Source organism: Gymnodraco acuticeps, unplaced genomic scaffold (genome assembly GCF_902827175.1).
Source record: "Gymnodraco acuticeps unplaced genomic scaffold, fGymAcu1.1, whole genome shotgun sequence".
Classification (NCBI taxonomy): Eukaryota; Metazoa; Chordata; class Actinopteri; order Perciformes; family Bathydraconidae; genus Gymnodraco; species Gymnodraco acuticeps.
In genome coordinates, this window is record NW_022990097.1 from 357397 (window position 1) to 377396 (window position 20000).

A 20000-nucleotide genomic window follows, 5' to 3' on the forward strand; every position below is an offset into this window, starting at 1 on the left:
TAGATCTGAGGCCATGCAAGGCAAAACATCTTTGATAAATCCTGTTGGAATAATATCAAGGCAGCAGGAGGAGGATTTCAGAAGTTGTATAATGTCTTCTAGGTTTTTATCATTAATCTGATGGAATTGTGTCATGATGTCTGAATTGATGTTAAGTGGAGATAGGGACAACACATTTGCTGTTCCTGATGCAGAGGCACTGACTGCTTGTCTGATTTTCTGAATTTTGTCAGTGAAGGAGGCAAAATCATTGCACGCCCTGGTGGATAGAAATTCAGAGGCTACTGACACTGGGGGGTTAGTTAGTCTGTCGACGGTAGCAAACAAGGCACGTGCATTGTTTTTGTTTTTGGTAATGATGTCAGAGAAGAAAGATTGTCGAGCGTTTTTCAATTCCAAATTATAAAGGCCAAGTCTCTCTTTATAGATTTCAAAGTGAACCTGGAGATTTGTTTTTCGCCACCTGCGTTCAGCTTTTCGACACTCTCTTTTTTCTGCTCTCACGGTCATGGCGTTTCTCCATGGAGATATTTTCTTGCCAGACACTTCCTTTACCTTAGTTGGAGCAATGGCATCTATAACATTTTTAATTTTTGAATTAAAATGATCTACTAGCTCATTTACTGAGATGTTAGCAGGGGCAAGTGTGGAAGGAAAATTCTGAATAAACATTTCCCTAGTATTTTCAGTTAAATATCGCTTTGTGGTTACCTCTTTTTGAACATTTTTGTGAACAGAAATAGAGCTCTCAAAGAAAACACAGGAATTATCAGAGAGTGCAACATCAGTCACCACAACCTTAGAGATATTCAGACCCTTAAGTCCAGAGTGTGCCCCTTATTGTGCGTGGGCTCCGTCACATGCTGAGTCAGTCCATAGTTATCAATAGGGATGCACGATAATTATCGGTCTGATATTAGGAATTATGACGTCATCCCGATAAACCCGATACCAGTATTAATAGCCCCGATAATATACAATATATTTTTTGGGTAAAAAAAAGAAAAAAGATACTGCGGTGTGGGTGGATTGGGATGAGGGGCGCTTGTTTTTCACTCGGCTCCTCCCGTTTTGCCAGTACTGTGGTATTAGTGGTTTAGGAAGAGGGGAGTTCTTCACAAATCCAGCGCTCCCTAACTCATGCCTGGCTGTGACGTAAATGGTGTGCGGCCGTGAAGCCAGGACAGTAAACAAACATGTCGTCGGTGGTATGGGCGTTGGAGCTTGATTGATTGATTGATTGAAAAGTTTATTAACAGCTTGTATATTGGGTACAGTACAGTACAGCTCAAAACATACAATTGTTAAGGGGATGCAGACCAGAGAAAGACTTTCGTCTTGTTTACATCAGGGTCCCCCATTTCCAATTCATCATATCATTTAAGACATATAAGACATATTTGACATACAGATGGCTTATTTACAATTTACATACAGGTGGTTTTTTACATACAGATTGCTTATTTACAATTTTCATTTTAGATTTCGTTCTAATACATCCTAACCGGACATTTAAGACATACCAAGTCTACAGATATACAGTTAGTAACAGAGTCTAAAATGCGAGTATATACATAGATGGGGGGGAAGCTGTCTATTGAACGACAGGTTGAGATTTGTACCATTACCGGGGCCAGTTTTGCAATGCTCTCCCCCGAAGGTGCTCTTTAAGAGAGGTTTTGAAGGTAAGTATAGTTTTACTTTCCTTTACAGTTGTGGGAAGAGCGTTCCACCTTGATGTGGCATAATTGCGAAACGTGTATTCCCCCTTTTTTGTGCCAAATCTGGGTTTCACATGATTTGTGGAGCTCCCTCTGGTGTTATGATCATGGTATTCCTTGACCTTTGGGAATCATTTTGACATGTACATGGGTACCATAGAGGTGTAGTGGATCTTGTAGACCAGGACCAATGCAAGTAGCTGTACTCTGTCGTCTACTCTAAGCCATCCTAGGTTGTATGTTGCTATGTGGAACTCAAGGCATATGCTCGAACCGGAGCTGCCTGGACGCTGCAATCATGTTGCGCACTATCCGTGCTGAGTGTGCTGACTTTTCGTACAATGTCCCACTGTCTGGCTTCCTGCATAAAGTCAAGTGCTCGGCGCAGTTGTGGCGAAATGTCGCTCCTCTGTTTTCATTTAAACAGCTCCTTATATCCGTTAGCGCAGCTAGCTAGCACCAGATGCTAACAACAACAATGCACGTAAGGTCTCTCTCTCGCTCGCTCGGGCCACACATACACACACCCTCCCGGTCCTCCAGATGGCCAGTCGGTGCCTGCCGGTGAGCGTGGAAGTGTGGTCTGCCACAAGCGGGCGGCAGGAGCGGGGCTGTCAGCATCAGCTTGTAGATGGTATTTTAAACTCGATACGCTCTGAAACTACGGGGCGGCCAAGGAAAAAAATACACATACGTTAATCGCGTTAAAATAATTAGTGGCGTAAACATTTTTTTGTTATCGGTCTTGAGAAGCAGGAAGTTATCGGTATCGGTTTCAAAAAACCAATATCGTGCATCCCTAGTTATCAAGAACACAACACAGTTCTTTAGCCCCTCTGTCCTGGGGGTTGTCAACATGGATGTTAAAATCACCAACAATGACTAGACGGTCAAAGTCAATACACACTATAGACAGCAGTTCAGTAAAGTCATCAAAAAAGCTTGCACAGTATTTGGGTGGTCTATAGATATTTAGGAACAGAGCTCGAGAGGAGCATTTCAGCTGAAGGGCCACATATTCAAAAAGAAGCAAAGTTCCCATAAGATGTCTTCCTGCATTGAAGGGAATCATTGAACAGAATAGCAACTCCACCCCCTTTCTTATGCATTCTTTCCTGACTCATAAAACTGAAGTTGGGAGGGGTTGATTCGATAAGAACAGCTGCACTGTTATTTTGTTCAATCCAAGTTTCCGTTAAAAACATAAAATCGAGATTGTGCTCCGTGATAAAATCATTGATTAAAAATGTTTTTCCTGCCAAAGACCTGACATTTAATAAAGCTAGTTTAAGTTTGTTGAATACACTATCAGTAAGATTGTTTGTGACAAGCTGTGGCTGACATGGAATCACTGCTAAATTTGATAAACTCACACGAACGTTTGAGCGCTTCCTGTTTCTAAGCTGATTCACCGCTCTTAATCTATTACCTATCAACACAGATATCGGCAAAGCTACTGGCAGGCAGGGCCCCGGCATGTCCTGGAAAGAGTTGAGAGTGCCATACGCCCTTGAGCCTGGACCCAGCACATATCAGTAAGAGTTTGTTGCGTTTTGTACACACACATTCTTATCAGGCTTCGGAGACTGCAGATGCTTTCTTGAAGGGAGGGGAGGTGGTTGACGTAGGCACGGTGATGAAGACGGGGGAGATGGTGCGCGTCTCTGCGGTGATTTTGGTGGGTGTCGTTGAGGAGCGGGGGTAAAGGACATGCTGCCAACCCTGCGTATCGCCTTAGTTTGGTCTTTGAACTCCAGGAAGGAATCGGTGCCAACCCTCTGTATCTCCTTCGTGTGTTCAGCGATCTCCAGGAGGGTGGGCGAGGGTGAAAGGGTGAACGGAGAGTAGAGAGAGCTGTGGGGTGAAGGAAGAGTATCCTCAGAGGTGATGGGGGGGGTGAAGGGCGGTGGAGACTCCTCCATTTGTCTCATAGGTCTCCCATAATCAAGACATTCCTCAGGCGGGTGCAGGGATAGATTTTCAAGGTTTTCTGCGTGATGTGTTGTGTCTTTCTCTTGTTTTGATTCCTCTTGTTGCTTGTCCTTGGCAGAGGGAACAGATTGATGACGTAGGCAGTTGAATACGTTAGAGATAAACAATTTCACTCCCGACTTGTTCAGACAAACTCCATTTGCCTTAAAAAGATGTCTGCGGTCCCAGAAAAAGTTAAAATTGTCAATAAAATGGACAGAATGGTCAGAATGGTTCAGTGCAAACAATCTGCTGAATCTCTCCACTCCTCTTCTGACTGGCGGCAGAGGGCCACTGATGAACACCTCCGCATTTAGAGAGCTGACAGTTTCCAACAGACATTTAAAGTCTTTTTTCAGCACTTCTGACTGTTGTTCCAATGTGCAGTACCACATTCTTCACAGTCGGATGTTCAGCCCCAATATGCAGGATCTTCTCAGCCAAGTCAGAGACCTTATCCTTGGGAAAACAGAGTACTTTGGTGTTGTTCTTACCACACAGACTTTTTACATCTCTTACAGCAGAGTCACCCACAATCAGAGTTTCAAGCCCAGTCGTTAGCTTTCCCTCTAGCCTTTTACTTTTGGAGTAGCTATTGGTCCTTACCCTGCTGCGTGAAGAGGACAGGTTATCCAGGTCATCAGAAAGAGATCTCCGGTTCTGGGTCAGTGGATCGTATCTGTTCTGGATTGGCACACTCTGTGGTTTAGGAGGATTGTTTGTAGTTCTCCCTTTAGCAGCTGTCCACGGCTGTTTCCTAGTAGGAACAGGGGTTGAAGAGGCGCTCTTCCTGGGTGATAACAATTTAGGCCAGCCGGTCGCATCACAGATTTCAGAGCGCTGGGGGGAGAGGCTGCACCTGGGGACAATCAGGCTGCACCTGGGGAATCAGAGGGAGAGAGAGAAAGACACACACACACCCACACTACGGCACATAACACCCCCCCCCCATAAAACCAAACAAGTGTTTGGCCACAGTTACCAAAATACACATTACATAGTTACTTTTGAATGCTTGGAAGCTGCCACCTGCTGCTTCCAAGCCACACACTCCACTACTAAATGACCAGGGTCAAGACAAGAGAAACACAATCTCTTAGTGTTAGGACCTGGGAGAGAAACAGAATGAGCACGTGTGACACGTCTGTTAAGAGCCCTACAGTGAGGATAATTGCCCTGAGGATACACTTTACCTCCTTCTATATCATTACCCATTATGACATCCACACCTTCGACAGGAAATTTGGGGAGCACAGCAACTGGAAAGAAACCAGTAGCCAGTTCAGACTGGACATGGACATTGTGAAGATGTGCGGGCACAAAACCCATTTCAATACCTCTCACCACCATATTCGCATCACAGGCAGACTCAGCACTCAGGGGCAGGGCACCGGCAAGGATGAATGACTGAGCCACCACTGTCTCGCAACACCGTGACCTGCCGCTGGTCCTCCACCTTTCCTGACAAAGGCAGTAGAGATGAACGGTTTCAAACACTCATCAGGCCCTTTGTTAACAGTGGCCCGTCCACTAGGACACACTGCTGTAACCAAACCCTTCTGGGTGCTTGCCATCCGCTGTCTGCTTTCTCTTCCAAGCTGCACAGTCTGCTATCACATGACCTGGGTCACGACAAAAAAAACAAGCTCTGTCTCGCCTGGGATCCAACACTGGAACACTGGCACATGGAACGTAATTGTCAGGAGCTCTACGATAAGTGTCCCGCTGAGGAGGATCACGCTGAAAAAAACCGCTCTTGTGTATCAGTGCAAATTCGTCTGCCAGAGTGGCAGCCTGCTGAAGGGTAGTTACTTTCTGCTCGTTCAGATAGACTACCGTACGCTCCGGTACACAGTTTTTAAACTCCTCCAACATCACCAGCTCACACACTGAGGTAATGTCGTCAGCATTACAAGCTCTACACCACCTGTCAAAGAGGACTTTCTTCTCCCTCGCGAAGTCCACATACGTCTGGCCAGGAGTTTTCTCCAGTCCGCGAAAACGCTGCCTGTAGGCCTCAGGCACCAGCTCATATACCCTGAGAATAGCACCTTTAACATTCTCATACACCAAACTGTCCTCGACAGAAAGAGAAGAGCAGGCCTCCTGAGCCTTGCCGACTAGCTTGCACTGTACAAGTATGGCCCACACATCTTCTGGCCAGCGCAGAGCAGCAGCAATGCGCTCAAATGCACCAAAATAGGTTTCCACTTCTGATTCACAAAACACAAGGACCAAAGAAATATGTCTAGTCACGTCGAAGGAGGCAGCAGGACCAGAGTGTGTAACAGCAGAATCACCCACCACAGCTGCTTGGAGCTCTAGCTGACGCATCCGGACAGCAGTGTCTGCCTCCAACTTCATGATCTCCAGCTCCCTCCTGAGCTGAAAATCCCTATCACGCTCCTCCTTCTCCCACTGGAGACGGACCACACGTACTTTCATTCTGGCATCTAACCTAGAGCCTGTAAAAGAGGACTGGGCAGAAAGCGGGTCAAAGTGAGGCATGGTGGGCTTCTCCTGTGCACTAGCACTCCGAACACCAGGAGTAACACCAATGTGGCCTCCACCATGAGATACTGCTGCCACAGGAGATCATCGTGCCAGGAGATTCCACTAAAGTAGGCAGACTCAAAACCCCCTGTTCAACTAGTCCAGTTAGCAAAGTAGCCTTGAGTTCACTTTTAACAAGAGCAGAGGCGACAGAAACGTGATAGTGGTCAGCAACTAACCGCAAATCAACCTTCCTGCACCCGTCTAGCTGACCCACAGTAGGACTGGCCACAAACTGCTCCAAAACAAAAACCATCCTTAGCAACGGCTACTTACAATTTTATTTTTTTTACAAACTTCCCCAGATCCTGCCTACCAAACTTACCTAACTATTTTGTGGATCGTGCCGGGCTCGAGGCGACTTTAAAGGCAAACATCAGCGGCCGAAACCCTGAAACGCCTGCCCCCAACAGGGAACAAATCCCCACCCAGGATTACCCCGAAAATAAAAAAGGCAAAATAATAAATGAGTGCCTGAAGGAAGGACTCAGTCAGCCCAGCTAGACACTCCCCGATCTAAACTGAGGACGTTTTTAAACCACAATGTTTTTTTGTTCGTTTTTTTTTTTCTTCTCAAATTTAAACAGCCAATGCTACCAAACACAATATCAACGCTAAACCGCAAACAGATACTCACTCTTTGTCTCAAATGATCCCGGGCGAGACCCCATTTGTTACGTTCCCTCCTAACTAGGGGTACAAAGGGAAGTAACAAAACACCAAAATAACCGGGCGAGAGAAAAAGGAGAGGAAACTGTCTACTGAAGCCACAAAGTGATGTTTTAATGGACAAAAGAAAAAGGGCTCACCAGCCAACTTGCAAAGCAAACTAAAATAAACAATACACGAAAAGGTAAACTGGAGCACATCTAACAATTCACAAGAACACAGGCCTCACACAGAGACAGAGACATGATGCAGCCAAAGGAGAAGGAGAGAGCGACTGCAGCCTTCCTCGGGTCCTTTATGGAGGCCCTGATTGAGGATTGGGAGCACCTGGGGAGAGGCTGCACCTGGGTACAATCAGGCTGCACCTGGGGAATCAGAGGGAGAGAGTGGAAGACACACACACACCCACACTACGGCACGTAACAACCCGGTACACAACCCTCCTGTTCCTTGGAATCCTTGTAGCTGCTAACTAGCTTTGAGTTAGCATGCCTTTGTCCATTATTTTGCAACACTGGTAAAGTGGTGTCATTCCAACCTAGTCCATTCACTTCCACGTTAACTTCCAACCGTTGCATTTTCATTTCCAACACGGCCATCTACTGTAGAAGTTTGTGGAAGTCATCTGTAGAGAACGGAGGCATTTTGCTGCTAACTAGCTTAAGCTAAATAGCATGCAGTACCAGGCTTTAGCTGTTGCTAGGCCACGCTACTGTAAGACTGAGGTCGTCGTAAAAATATTGAAATATGGCTGAAACCCTCCGTCTATTTACGAAGAATAACTGTCCCAGTGATAGGTTAATGTCCAGGAGCCGCTGCTCGAAGTTTTCAGAAAAGAAAAATAGAAAAACAGCATAAAAAAGTAAGGCAAGAGCAAGCAGAAAAGCGTCTGCACTGTAAGAAGGCTGCACACAAAAGGCAACATAACATAATGGTTTTTAGTCTGCCTTGATAAAATACCCAGATTCATCTCTATGAGGAACTACTGCTCCCACAGATCTTGTCTGATGCACTGGTAGCATGACCTGGATGTTTATCCTGCCGGTACTGAAACATGAATTACGTTTGAATAAATACTACTTTTCAGCATCAGGATTAATAATAGTGATTTAATTATTTTTCACAACTCCAGCCAATTATTTCTCACTACTTACAGAAGAAGATGTTGCTTATCAAGTATCAAAGAAGAAGAAGTATTCCATGAAGAAGTGGATGATGCATTTACTGTGAAATTACGTCTGATAACTGCACTCATCATATTTATGTTATCTGGCTTCTCTCTGCTCTGTTGGGTTTCCAGGCTCTCAGTAAAGCTCTGCTGGAGCTGCGGGCGGAGATGACGTCCGCCGCCGAGAGTCAAGTCATCGCCGGCGCTGCTCAGAGAGAGGAGAGCCTCAATGTTCAGATGCTGGTGGACAGGCACACCAAAGACCTTAAGGTACTCAATAAAGTCAGACTGAAGCATCCTTTGTGCTCCAGTCAGTCCTCTCAGAGCTGAATCCCACATCAAATGCACGCTAAAGGCTCTTTGAGCATGTTTTCTCTCAGTGATCGTGCTGTTATGTTAAAAGTTTGTTGTTTTTCATGTATTATGTCTTGATATTTGTCTGTTGATGTTACACATGGAGCTGCTGTGATGCAAGTCAAATGTCAGACTTGATCTGACCATTAAAGTATTATTGTATCGTAAGGTGGGAGCCCTTCATTATAATGACAGACATGCATGTCGACTCGTATTTCATTTCACACATTTGGGAATAGCTGTTGATCTTATAAACTGACATAAAGAAAGCTTGGGACGCGAGTTATGATTATATTTCCGATAAAGAAACAGAAAATAATCGACGATGTTCCCAGTAAAGACATCTAGTCGACTCCAATGTGGCTTTATTCCTTTGATTAAACACCACTACACCTCATTTGAGTCGGATGTTAAAAGTCAGTAGATAAAAAAAACGTACTTTTTTTATATCTAGTTTTTAGGTATTCATCTGTGTAGTATAATCTGACAGACAGTTGTATATTCTACATTATGCTGACATATTGTTATATTTGCATTTGCTGGTATTAATAAAATGCCTTTAGCCTTTCCAATACAACCATGTGTTAGTCGGTTTTCAACAATCTGCTACTTCCTTGTGGTGCCAGCATGTGTGTGTACTAGTAAAGGTCTGAGTCTGACTCAGTAATGGGGACAATCATTTCAAAATTGGTCCAGTAGTGAGTCAAAAAGGGCTGCAATATAGTTGGAAAAATGATTCTGTAGTTGTTCAAAACCTTTATAACACACTACAGGAAAGGGGAAACACATTATACTGTGATTCATTGTGGCTCAAAAGATAGATTGTCGCTTTCTATCGGAAGGTCACAGGTTCGATCCCCATCTCAATGTGTCCTCGGCAAGATGCCTCTGAATTAACCTCTGAAGCTTTTGTGTAAATGGCTGAATGCTCACTTGTATATGTAAAAGCGGTATTGTGCGATCATTTTGTTGATGAGGGGGGGGGTGATAATGTTTGTAATATGTTGATAATGTTTGCACAATATGAAAATCGATAGCATCAAGAAATTGTATGTCGTTTTGGTGTCCATGGAGGGCATGAATGGTTAACCCTTGATGTACAACAGGTGCAGTTATGTAAGCATCTCCATGTATGTCTTTTGACGCAGGTGCGGGTGCAAGAACTTAATGAAGAACTTCAATCGGCAAAGGATTCTGCAAGAGCAGCGCGAGGCCGGGAGAACAGCCTGAGAGAGGAAGTGGACGGGCTGACCCAGGATCTGCAGAGGAGTGTGAAGGCTCAGAGACGCCTGCAGGCGGAGAGGGAGGAGCAGGAGCAGGAGGTCCAGGAGCTGAAGCAGAAAGCCAAGAGGTTCAGCAGCGCCCTCCAGGTTAGACCCTCTCAGGGAGTTTCTGATTTAATAGGAAGCACGCAGCTCAGTTGGACTCTAATCTGAAGTGTGTTGTTGCTGCTTTCAAGTGAAGCGCTCAACAGCAGCCACATGACAGCCGATATCAGCACAACATCATGCGCACAAGACATTCAGACAATTCAATTGAAATAAATTGAGGAATGCATCAAGAATGGAATTTTACATTCTTCTGAGATCCAAGATAAACTCCTCTGGTGGAAACCAAATCAAATTATTCTGCTCATCTGGTGGATCAGTGCCCTCTAGCCTTTTTTTAAACTACAGTCCAGATTTGTCTCAGGACTTTGGCTGCTCCTCTGTTCATCATATCTTTTTAACTTTGTATCTGCTTTTTATATTTAAGCAATAGCTCACGACAGGCCATTATATCACAGTTGGTGGTTCGGCCCGACGAATGCAGTTTGCTTTTCAGCCCAACTGTATTCAGTTAAATCGACCGGACTTCTTTCTACAGATGTGAGCGTCCTTAACAACGGTCAATAAGTCCTTGCTGCACATTATCCCTTACATGTTTCCATCTTAAAAGTGGGGTAGGTCATTTTGGAGAAACCAGCTCGAGTGCGCTAGAATTTGAAAATACACAGCCGGAAAAAATCTGCCACTTCCTTCCAGAGCCCCTCCTCCAACACACACGAACGCGCACATGACCAATGAGGGCACGAGATAAGTTTGTGCACAGATGGAAGGCTGACAGGCAGGTAGGCCATCCAGTTACTTTAGCCGGGCCGGCTCAGAGGATTGGTCGTGCTTTTTACAGCGCCACGGCTTCCGCAGATGACATTTTGTTATGGATTTATTGTCAAAGCACTTCAGATATTCATTGCTATCGGGATGTTAAGAGCATTCCATGGAATATAACAACAAGTGTATCTCGAGCCGGTTTCTCAAACTTACCTACCCCACCTTTTAAGCTTTGTTAGTTAGTTAGTTTCGTAACGGACGTAATGTAACAGTTGTAGCTTTTCTCAGACACGGATGGATACTGACTTGTTGTGAAAAGTAACTACAATTCTACCCGTGATATACGCTCATTATATCACGGCTAAGAACCAATCAGATTGCTTGATTTGACTTGTCCGTTTTATATATATATATATATATATGTATTCTTTGCTGCATCTCTGCATATATTAAATTGTATATATGTTTTCTTATAATATATTTACACTTTTGATGTATTATAATTAAAACAATAATCCTTTAGAATTTATATTCAGGATAATATAAATAATATATTTATATTATACAAATATTTATGATAACGTCTTTCCCATTGTAAACAGTCAAACTAATTATATTTTTTATAAGTATCCATGCAAAAAACATTGTATATTGTGTATATAATGTATATAAATGTGCGTGTGTGACTGTAGCTGCTGGAGATGAGTGTTATTAGGTTATCGAGGAGCTGGATTTAATGGAAGAATGATAAGAGCATCCGCCAGCTTTACTTATCAATCAATCAATGTTTATTTATATAGCCCAATATCACAAATGTTACATTTGTCTCAGTGGACTTCACAGTTTGTACAAAATATCAGTATGACAATACGACACCCTCTGTCCTTAGACCCTCACGTCGTACAAGGAAAAACTTAGAGACTGCCGGACTCCAATGTCTCTATTGGCGCGTTTCCACTGCAGGCCTCGTTCGGCCTCGCTCGGTTTGGTTAGGCCTTATTAGGCCCGGCTCACTTTAATGCTGCGCTTCCATTACAGTTTAGGAACTGGGGCAGTTACTATAGTAACGCAGTGTAGGCGGAGCCGTGACGCCATCTTCAATGAGAGCCCCAGAAAAACAACACAGCCGTTAGCTCTTAGCACTCAGAGCTCACAGCTCCTCATATCTGTTCAGAAACTAGACCAAAGTTAAACAAGTACAAACCACAGACTGTCTGTGTCATGGCGAATACAGTCGCTGGTTTATTTATGTCTGTATAGGCCGTTGTTGTGAGTGTGGACGGTCGGAGCATATATAACGTTAGCTTAGCCAAGCTACATTTAGAAAACACGCATTTTAAAAGGGTTTTTCGCCTGCCGTCTGTCTGCAGACTTGTCAAATCATTAATTCATGGTTTTCACTAACCGGTATCAGTATGTTGTTACTTCGGCATCATTTTGAAACGTGTATTACAATTAATTCACGGTCAAATATGTTCATGTTGTTGTAGTTGTAGCCCCCTTGCCAGCGATTCTCTCTCTAGTTTAGCATACTCAGCCCGACTCAGCCTGGTTGTTCCTGGCCCTAGAACCACGATTTAGTCGGGCCAGAAAAAAGGTGAAAAAGTAGCCTCGGGCCAAAACTAGGCCAAGTGGAAACGCAACCAAAAACGGGCCCCGCAAAAATGGTTTGTCTCTCGCGTCTTCAGCAGGAAGCCAAGGGTTGTGACCCTGAAGGGAATGAATACCTGTTGTCTCCGCTGTACACTGTTTGACGAAAAGTGAGGTGCTATGAAATCTTCTCGTCTGTATTTGCTGATTAGAGCCAACCAGAACCAGATGGGAAGGGGCCGAGTGCCGAGAGTCTGCACAAGAAGATCAGGAGGCTAGAGTCTGAGCTGGACCAAAGAGCAGAAGGGAAAAATCTCAAGGATGATCATGAAAAGGTTTGCACATCAGTTCTGTTAATCACATTATCATCTGTTTGCCCGTTCTCCTGATGGACGACTTGTTTCTCTGACAGACCAAAGGAGAAGTGGTGCGTTGGGAGGAGGGGAAGAGATGGCAGGCCAAGATGGAGAAGATGAAGAACTCATTGAGGGATAAAGAGAGAGAGAACGAAGCTCTTTTGAAACAACTCGGCACTCTCAGAGACCTCTATTCCAGGTCAGTGTGTACATCGTCCTGCTCACTTCACACAGCTGCCTTTGATCTTATCTTTGGAAACACCACATCATCACAGCTGCAACGTGCGACCTGGAGCGGGTTGATATGAAAGTGATGCTAATTGGGTCTTTAAGTACTGATTACTTTCATTATTCAGTAGGGATGTAACGATACCAAAAACTCACGGTACGATAATATCGCGATAACAAGTCCATGGTACGGTATTTATCGCGATATTGTATAATAAAGAAAAAAAAGTTTTTAAAAAATGTAATTCTTTTTTTTTTTTACTTGGAAACATTTTCTTTATTAAATAATAAATCTGATTTGTACACAATTTTAGTAGGATAGCAGTATTTTAAAGTGTCAAAAACAAAGTGACAGTAACAGACTGGAACAAGAAAACCAGTGTTTTTGTACCTACTAGTACTACCAAACAAAGTAGGCATTTTGGCAGCAGTGGGTCAAACTGCATTGTCTCTCCACCACTTCAAAAACAATACCGTATTTGCCAAGAAGGTGAGGCTTATTGAGAGGGCGAGATATACATATACTGTTGGTACTTGTCAATGTCTCTAGGTATGTAAATGTAGCCCCTGTAAATATGTGTTCTGTTGTTTTATGTTCATGTTGTAACCTACTTGCTGCCATGTTGGACAGGTTTCCCTTGAAAAAGAGATCGATTATCTCAATGGGACCATCTGGTTGAATAAAGGTTTAAAAAAAAAAAAAGTGTTAAAAAAAATTATTTTTATTTTTATTTTTTTAATCACGGTAGATTTTGTCAGTCTCACGACGGTATTGGGACGTTTATTTATCGCGATATTCGGTATATCGTTACATCCCTATTATTAAGTAATTCAGATAATTCAGATAATTCTCTTAAATATGAGTTTTGTCTATAAAATGATAATATAAAAAAAAGACCATTATAATTTTCCAGAGCCAGCAGTGTTTATATTCCTTCTTGTATCCGACCAACAATAAATACAATATTTTTATTTTATAGGTTTTTAATCAAAGTCAGTCAAACTTAAAAAGTCACATTTTCTAATACACATTTTTTCTTTTTCAAAATAAACTGTGCTTACCTTTTTATATTTCTTCTTATTTTGTACCTTTCAAATATTTGTTTAAAAAGCTTTTATCGCAACTTAATTCCTCTTCCTTTGTACAACATTATAATAATAATAATAATAATGCATTTTATTTATATAGCGCTTTTCACTACTCAAAGACGCTTTACAGTATGAGGGAGTCATACTGTAAAGCGTCTTTGAGTAGTGAAAAGCGCTATATAAATAGACAACCAAGGACAGGCAAACAAGTAAGTAGTGTTGCACGGTGTACCGATACTTGAAAGGTACCCGCGATTACTCTGCCGTTAAAAATGTTACGATTCCTCCGTTTCATTAGTATCGGTACTTTAAGAATGACAGGGGAAAGTACTCCGGTGAGAAAGCGCTGTTTTACTAAGAGCCGTGTGTTCAGCGCTCTGCTTCCACTCCCTGCACTGCAGCCGTGCCCACAGTGCCTCCCCTCTCTCGTGCACGCGCTAGCTGCCAGAGCATGTGAGAAAGCGAGAAGCATGGCTGCAAGTGGGAGTGCAACTGCCGCTGCGCCTCGGCTTGTTGACAAAAAAGACGCCAGAAGCAAAATTTGGAAGTATATTAGCTATATCTCTGACAGTGAGGGCAAGCCTACGGACACCACGAGGCCTGTCTGTGAGAAATGTATTAATTTTATTTATTACGAATTCTTGCCATTTTTTTATTTATTGTTCTCATTGTTTCAAAGTTTGTGTTATGGTTATGGTTCTGGTGTGAAATAAAGCACAATAATTACATTTAAGACTGTTTCCCTTTTTTTAAGAAAAGTATAGAAAAATAATCGGAATCGCAATTCTTGACTTGGTATCGGTATCGAAACCAAAATGTTGGTATCGTGACAACACTACAAGTAAGTATAGTAAAATAAAAAATAAATAAAAAGGCAGTCAAGAGGAAGTTGATTGAGAGGGGGGGGGCTTATGGGTAGACAGAGTTGAAAAGATGTGTTTTGAGGCGGGACTGAAAGACTGTGAGGGACTCAGAGTCACGAAGATCTTGGGGGAGGGAATTCCAGAGCCTAGGAGCTGCCACTGAGAAGGCTATGTCCCCAAAGCTGCAGAGTGTGGATGTGGGAATGGATAGGAGTCCGGCTGCAGTGGATCTGAGGGACCGTGGGGGTTGATAAGGAGTGAGAAGGTTTGTGAGATAAGGGGGGACCAGATGGTGGAGTGCTTTGTAGGTGAGGACCAGAACTTTGTAGTTGATGCGATGGGAGACAGGAAGCCAGTGGAGGTCTTTGAGGACTGGGGTGATGTGATGCCATGATTTGGTATGCGTGAGGAGACGTGCAGCTGCATTTTGAACCCGTTGGAGTCTGTTGAGGGATGTAGTGCTGATGCCGTAAAGAAGTGAGTTGCAGTAGTCAAGGCGGGAGGAAATGAAGGCATGGATTAGTCGTTCGGCTGCGGGGCGGGTGAGAGAGGGTAGGATTTTTGCAATATTGCGGAGGTGGAAAAAATGAGGTTTTGACTGTTTAGCGGATGTGAGGTTCGAGGGAGAGGGGTGGGGTCAAAGATTACGCCAAGGTTGCGTGCCTGATTGGAGGGGGAAACAATGGTGCCGTCGATGGTGAGTGTTATGTTCGTGACCTTGCTGAGGGTGGATTGGAGCCGATTAGGAAGGAGTTCTGTTTTGTTGCTGTTCAGTTTGAGGAGGTTATGTTGCATCCAAGTTTTAATAGCTGTCAGACAGGAATCGATGTGGGTAAGGGGTGGGTTATGGAGGGATTTGGTGCTGAGGTAGATCTGAGTGTCATCAGCATAGCAGTGCAAGTCCAGGTTGAAGTGGCGGAGAATCTGACCGAGGGGAGGATGTAAATGATGATGAAGAGGGAGGGGGCCAAGTACTGATCCTTGAGGAACGCCTTGGGTGACTGAAGCTGTGGCAGAGGAGTGGTTGGGGAGGGAGATGAAGTGGGGATCATTCAGTGAGGTAGGACTGGAGCCATCTGAGTGCAATACCTTCAATACCAATGTCCCTGAGTCGGGTGAGCAGGATGTTGTGGCTCACGGTATCAAAGGCTGCACTCAGGTCGAGGAGGATGAGAATATTGAGGGAACCAGTGTAAGCGCCAAATTAATACACCAAAGTAAATTTCCTTTTATGTTCAATCTAATTGGCATTAAACCATAAATCCTATTCTTAAAAATTGCAATTCATATAAAAGCTGGAACTATAAAATATTTACCAAAATGGTTTTCACATTAATGTTTGTTTAAAAGTCTAATCAATCAATGAATCTCTAATAGTTATGTAGGAGCCAATATGCTGTGGTAGCCTGTGTTATAGTTATATTATCTTCATTATTTGTTAACACCACACACACTTGTAATGGGTTGTTTCCGGTGATTGTCACATGGTGTGGTTGATGGTATTTAGGGCACCTGGTGTATGTGGAGGTTTAGTGGCATGACATTGAGGGTGAGCTTAGATCTGATACCTTTTGTTTGACCGTATGATTCTGTTTGTGTTTTGATTTACAATATTAAATATCCTTAAAACGTCAAGTTCGGTACAGACTTTATTATTTATACGCGTCACAACAATGAGCGAAGTTTAGCCTCAGAGCGGCCGTATTCAATGGGAATATAGCCGCCACAATTTATAATAATAACAATGATATATCAAGGTGTGCATTTTTACATTTGTGCCCTTGTATTTCCCTTCTGGTGTCCCTGTGTTTCTCAATGTCCCCTCTGTGGGACTAATAAGGGTTTCTGATTACATAGTGCAAATTAGTGCAAACATATTTACGCTGCTATGGAAATATGTTTGCACTAATTTGCACTATGTACATCAGGGCTATTCAATTAGTTTGGAATGGGGGCCGGTTGATGAAAATGATCCAAAGCAAGGGGCCGGGAAAAAGATGGCTTGAAATATGAGCAATCATATTAAGAGCTTCAGATACAGTAAATACTACAACTGCATAGTGGAGTGCATACATTGTCTTTAAAGGGCCCATGTCATGCTTTTCTGGTTATTACCCGCCCCCTTGTGTGTTATGTAGCTTTTTCTGCATGTAAACGGTCTGCAGAGTCACAAACCCTCAAAGTACACCCCTGTAGCGAGTAAAACTCTAACACAGAAAAGACCTGTCTATGCTGCCCCAGAACGCCTCGTTGGGGATTTCTCTCTTTCCATTTTTTTACTTCCTGGGTATAGTGACGTATTTCGGGTATAGTGACGTAACGTCCGCGGAGCCGTTACGTTTGGACCAATCCGCAAACTTCCTCACACACACACACGTTGCGAGACTCGCTGCTGCGAGGAGCGGGACACTGTGAGCTGGCTCACTGGTGTGGGGGCTGCGAGACAACCGTGGTGGAACTCAGCCTGAGCACACACACAAACTCCCAGCCAGGCTGCGGGTGTGTGTTCGGGCTGGGGTTTCGCTGTGTCTCGCTGTCTCGGCAGATGGCCACTGGGCTCACAGGGCGGGGGGGGGGGCAGGAGAGTCCAACAAGCCGTTTAGGACAGAGAGTGAATACACATCTATACAGAGATGCTGTATGAGAAACTAATGTGAGTTTGGAAAATTGCACAATATAAATCTATTCTCTATTCTACCTCAACAATGGAATTATGATCAGTAGAAATTGCCATGACATGGGACCTTTAATTAAATCAAACAACATAGCCCCAAGGCCTTTATAGATCTAAATGGCTCAGAACTCAGTAGGCCGACATATGAAGCTAATTTAACCATCAACATCATTTCATTTGATTTAATTTAGGTGAAATGATCTAATCATTCACACAGAGATGTAATAAATTACAGGAGTTGTCACTACAATAGCTAGTAGGTGGGTTCGAAACCCGAGCCCGCAGAAGTTTTCAGGCATTGTCTTCCCCTCTATCTCTCAATGTCACACCTCTCTGGAATAAAGGCACTCTGGCCCACAAAAAAACATAAACAATAACATTATACTAGGAGTGTAACGGTTCACAGAAGTCACGGTTCGGTTCATACCTCGGTTTGGGGGTCACGGTTCGGTTCATACCTCGGTTTGGGGGTCACGGTTCGGTTCATACCTCGGTTTGGGGGTCACGGTTCGGTTCATACCTCGGTTTGGGGGTCACGGTTCGGTACGGGTTCGGTACAACAAGGGAAAGTAAAAAAAAGTCCCAAATGCATAATTTTTTTGCTGTTATTTATTTAACAGTAGTGCAAGTTTTGGTATGAAAATAAGGAACTCTAACATTTGGAATCATTAACTGTATTACACAGTTAAAAACAAACCACAAACAGTAACACTCAGATGGCCATATTATTTATAATGGCTGATGTCAAACAAAAAGATTAAATAAGCTGAACAACTGAAAAGAAGTCTTGAAAATATTAAAATAAATAATAAGAGTGTTTCAATCACAATCAATAAAAGGCAATACAGAACTGTATAACATCTCCTGATGTCAAAATCTAAAATAAATACAATGATAAATATAAAACAAAATCAAATCTGTACCTTTAGGAGCAATGTCTAACATGTGTAATTAACTGTGAGTGTGTGAGTACATTATGCCTAAATAAAAGGTACTCAAGCTTTACTCTATTTTCAAGTTGTTCTTCAAAAAGATGAGTTTGTCTACGTTGTCAGTAGTGAGGGCAGATCTGTTGGCGGTAACTATGTCACCTGCCGTCGAGAAAACCCTCTCGCTGGGGACTGAGACTGACTCGGATGTGATTGAGCATGTTTGACGTGTTACCACTAGCATACCGCACCGCTGTCGAACAACGCCGACACACCGTCCTCCTCCGATCCACAACTCGCACCCCATCATTGTTGTAGTCCACAGGGAACCCCGAAATGTTTCCCACACACCTGATTTAAAAGAAGCAGGTGGGTCTTCTAGCTCCTGTGTGTTTGTGTGAATTCGCCATAGATACTAACTTTTCTTCTTCATATATTGTGTTCGTTTTGTTGTGTTTTGTTCTTGTTCTTCATTTGTTTATTTACGGGCGGCTGGCTTTTAGGCGCAATACCGCCCCCCTGGATTATATATAGTGTAATACTGCCATGAGTGACAGAATTTTTTTCCCACTCGTAAAAAAAAAGGCGTATTCGCCGTGTGACTGCATGTGGCCGAACCGTGACGTCCGAACCGTGACGGTAACGGGACGAATAAGGATACCGTTACACACCCTACATTATACTCAAAGGGCCAGTAAATATCACCCCGGGGCCGGATCATCTTTCTTTATATATTCCCTGCTTACTTGAAGTAAACCGGTTATTTTGTGTTTTTTTGTAATTATTGAGTGTATTTGAATGTGTGTTTTTATACCTCGGGGAACTTGTGGGAAACAGTATTTCAATCTTTCTGTGTGTACAAACATATTTTGAGATTGACAAAAAAGTTGACTTTGACTGATTGTGATTCTCTGTGTTTGCAGACTGGAGCAGGAGAAGAGCGCTCTGGCTGAGGAAGATGAAGGGTCGAGGCGTGACGGCAGATCTTGTGGTGGGAGTGCGGAACGCTGAGATGGAGACGGAGCTGGAAGAACTCAAGAATAGGAACTCAGAGCTGGAGAGACAGATCCTCACCATCAAGTAAATAACAGTCATCAGAGTATACTTCAAGTCGATGTTAGTTCCAGTTCCTTTAATACAAGTATATGTTGTTGTGTATTTATAGTATTCAGATCCTCACCATCAAGTTATGGAGGACGGAACATGACTTAAGTATAAATAAATAAATGTATGACGAAATACAGGAATAAATAAATAAATACGTAAATAAATAAATAAATACAGGAATAAATAAATACAGGAATAAATATATGACGAAATAAATACAGAAATAAATAAATGTTGAAATGAATACACAAATAAATAAATAAAAGAATAAATGCATAAATAAATGCATAAATAAATATGGAAATAAATACATCAATGTATAAATAAATAAATAAAAGTCGAAAATAAAACAGAACACACGTTATTATATATCTTTCATTTATTTCTACATTTATGCGACATACATTTATTTATTTATTTATTTATGTATTTATGTGTCCGTATGCTAATGAGGTGGGCGGTCCTAACCTCAGTCTGAAGCAGGATTGGTTACAGGAGTGTGTGATCATTTCTGGCAGAGGGCTCTACTACTAACGCCTGGATAACCGCGCTGATTCGAATGCAGGAGCTTTACTGTTTAGCCCTTATCTTCATACATCCATGGTTTATCCACAGTTGTAAGGTTTATTTATGGA

At 42.9% G+C, this 20000-nt stretch overlaps 1 protein-coding gene across 1 annotated transcript in view; it reads left to right on the top strand.

The window, feature by feature from the left end:
• Positions 1-19342, top strand: part of cep290 (centrosomal protein 290) — an 87240-nt gene extending 67898 nt beyond the window's left edge. Inside the window, 6 exon segments of the mRNA XM_034216395.1 lie at positions 8215-8352; positions 9585-9806; positions 12332-12454; positions 12532-12674; positions 19182-19209; positions 19211-19342. Coding sequence (XP_034072286.1) covers positions 8215-8352; positions 9585-9806; positions 12332-12454; positions 12532-12674; positions 19182-19209; positions 19211-19342 — 786 coding nt within the window.
• Positions 19343-20000: the final 658 nt, after the last annotated feature.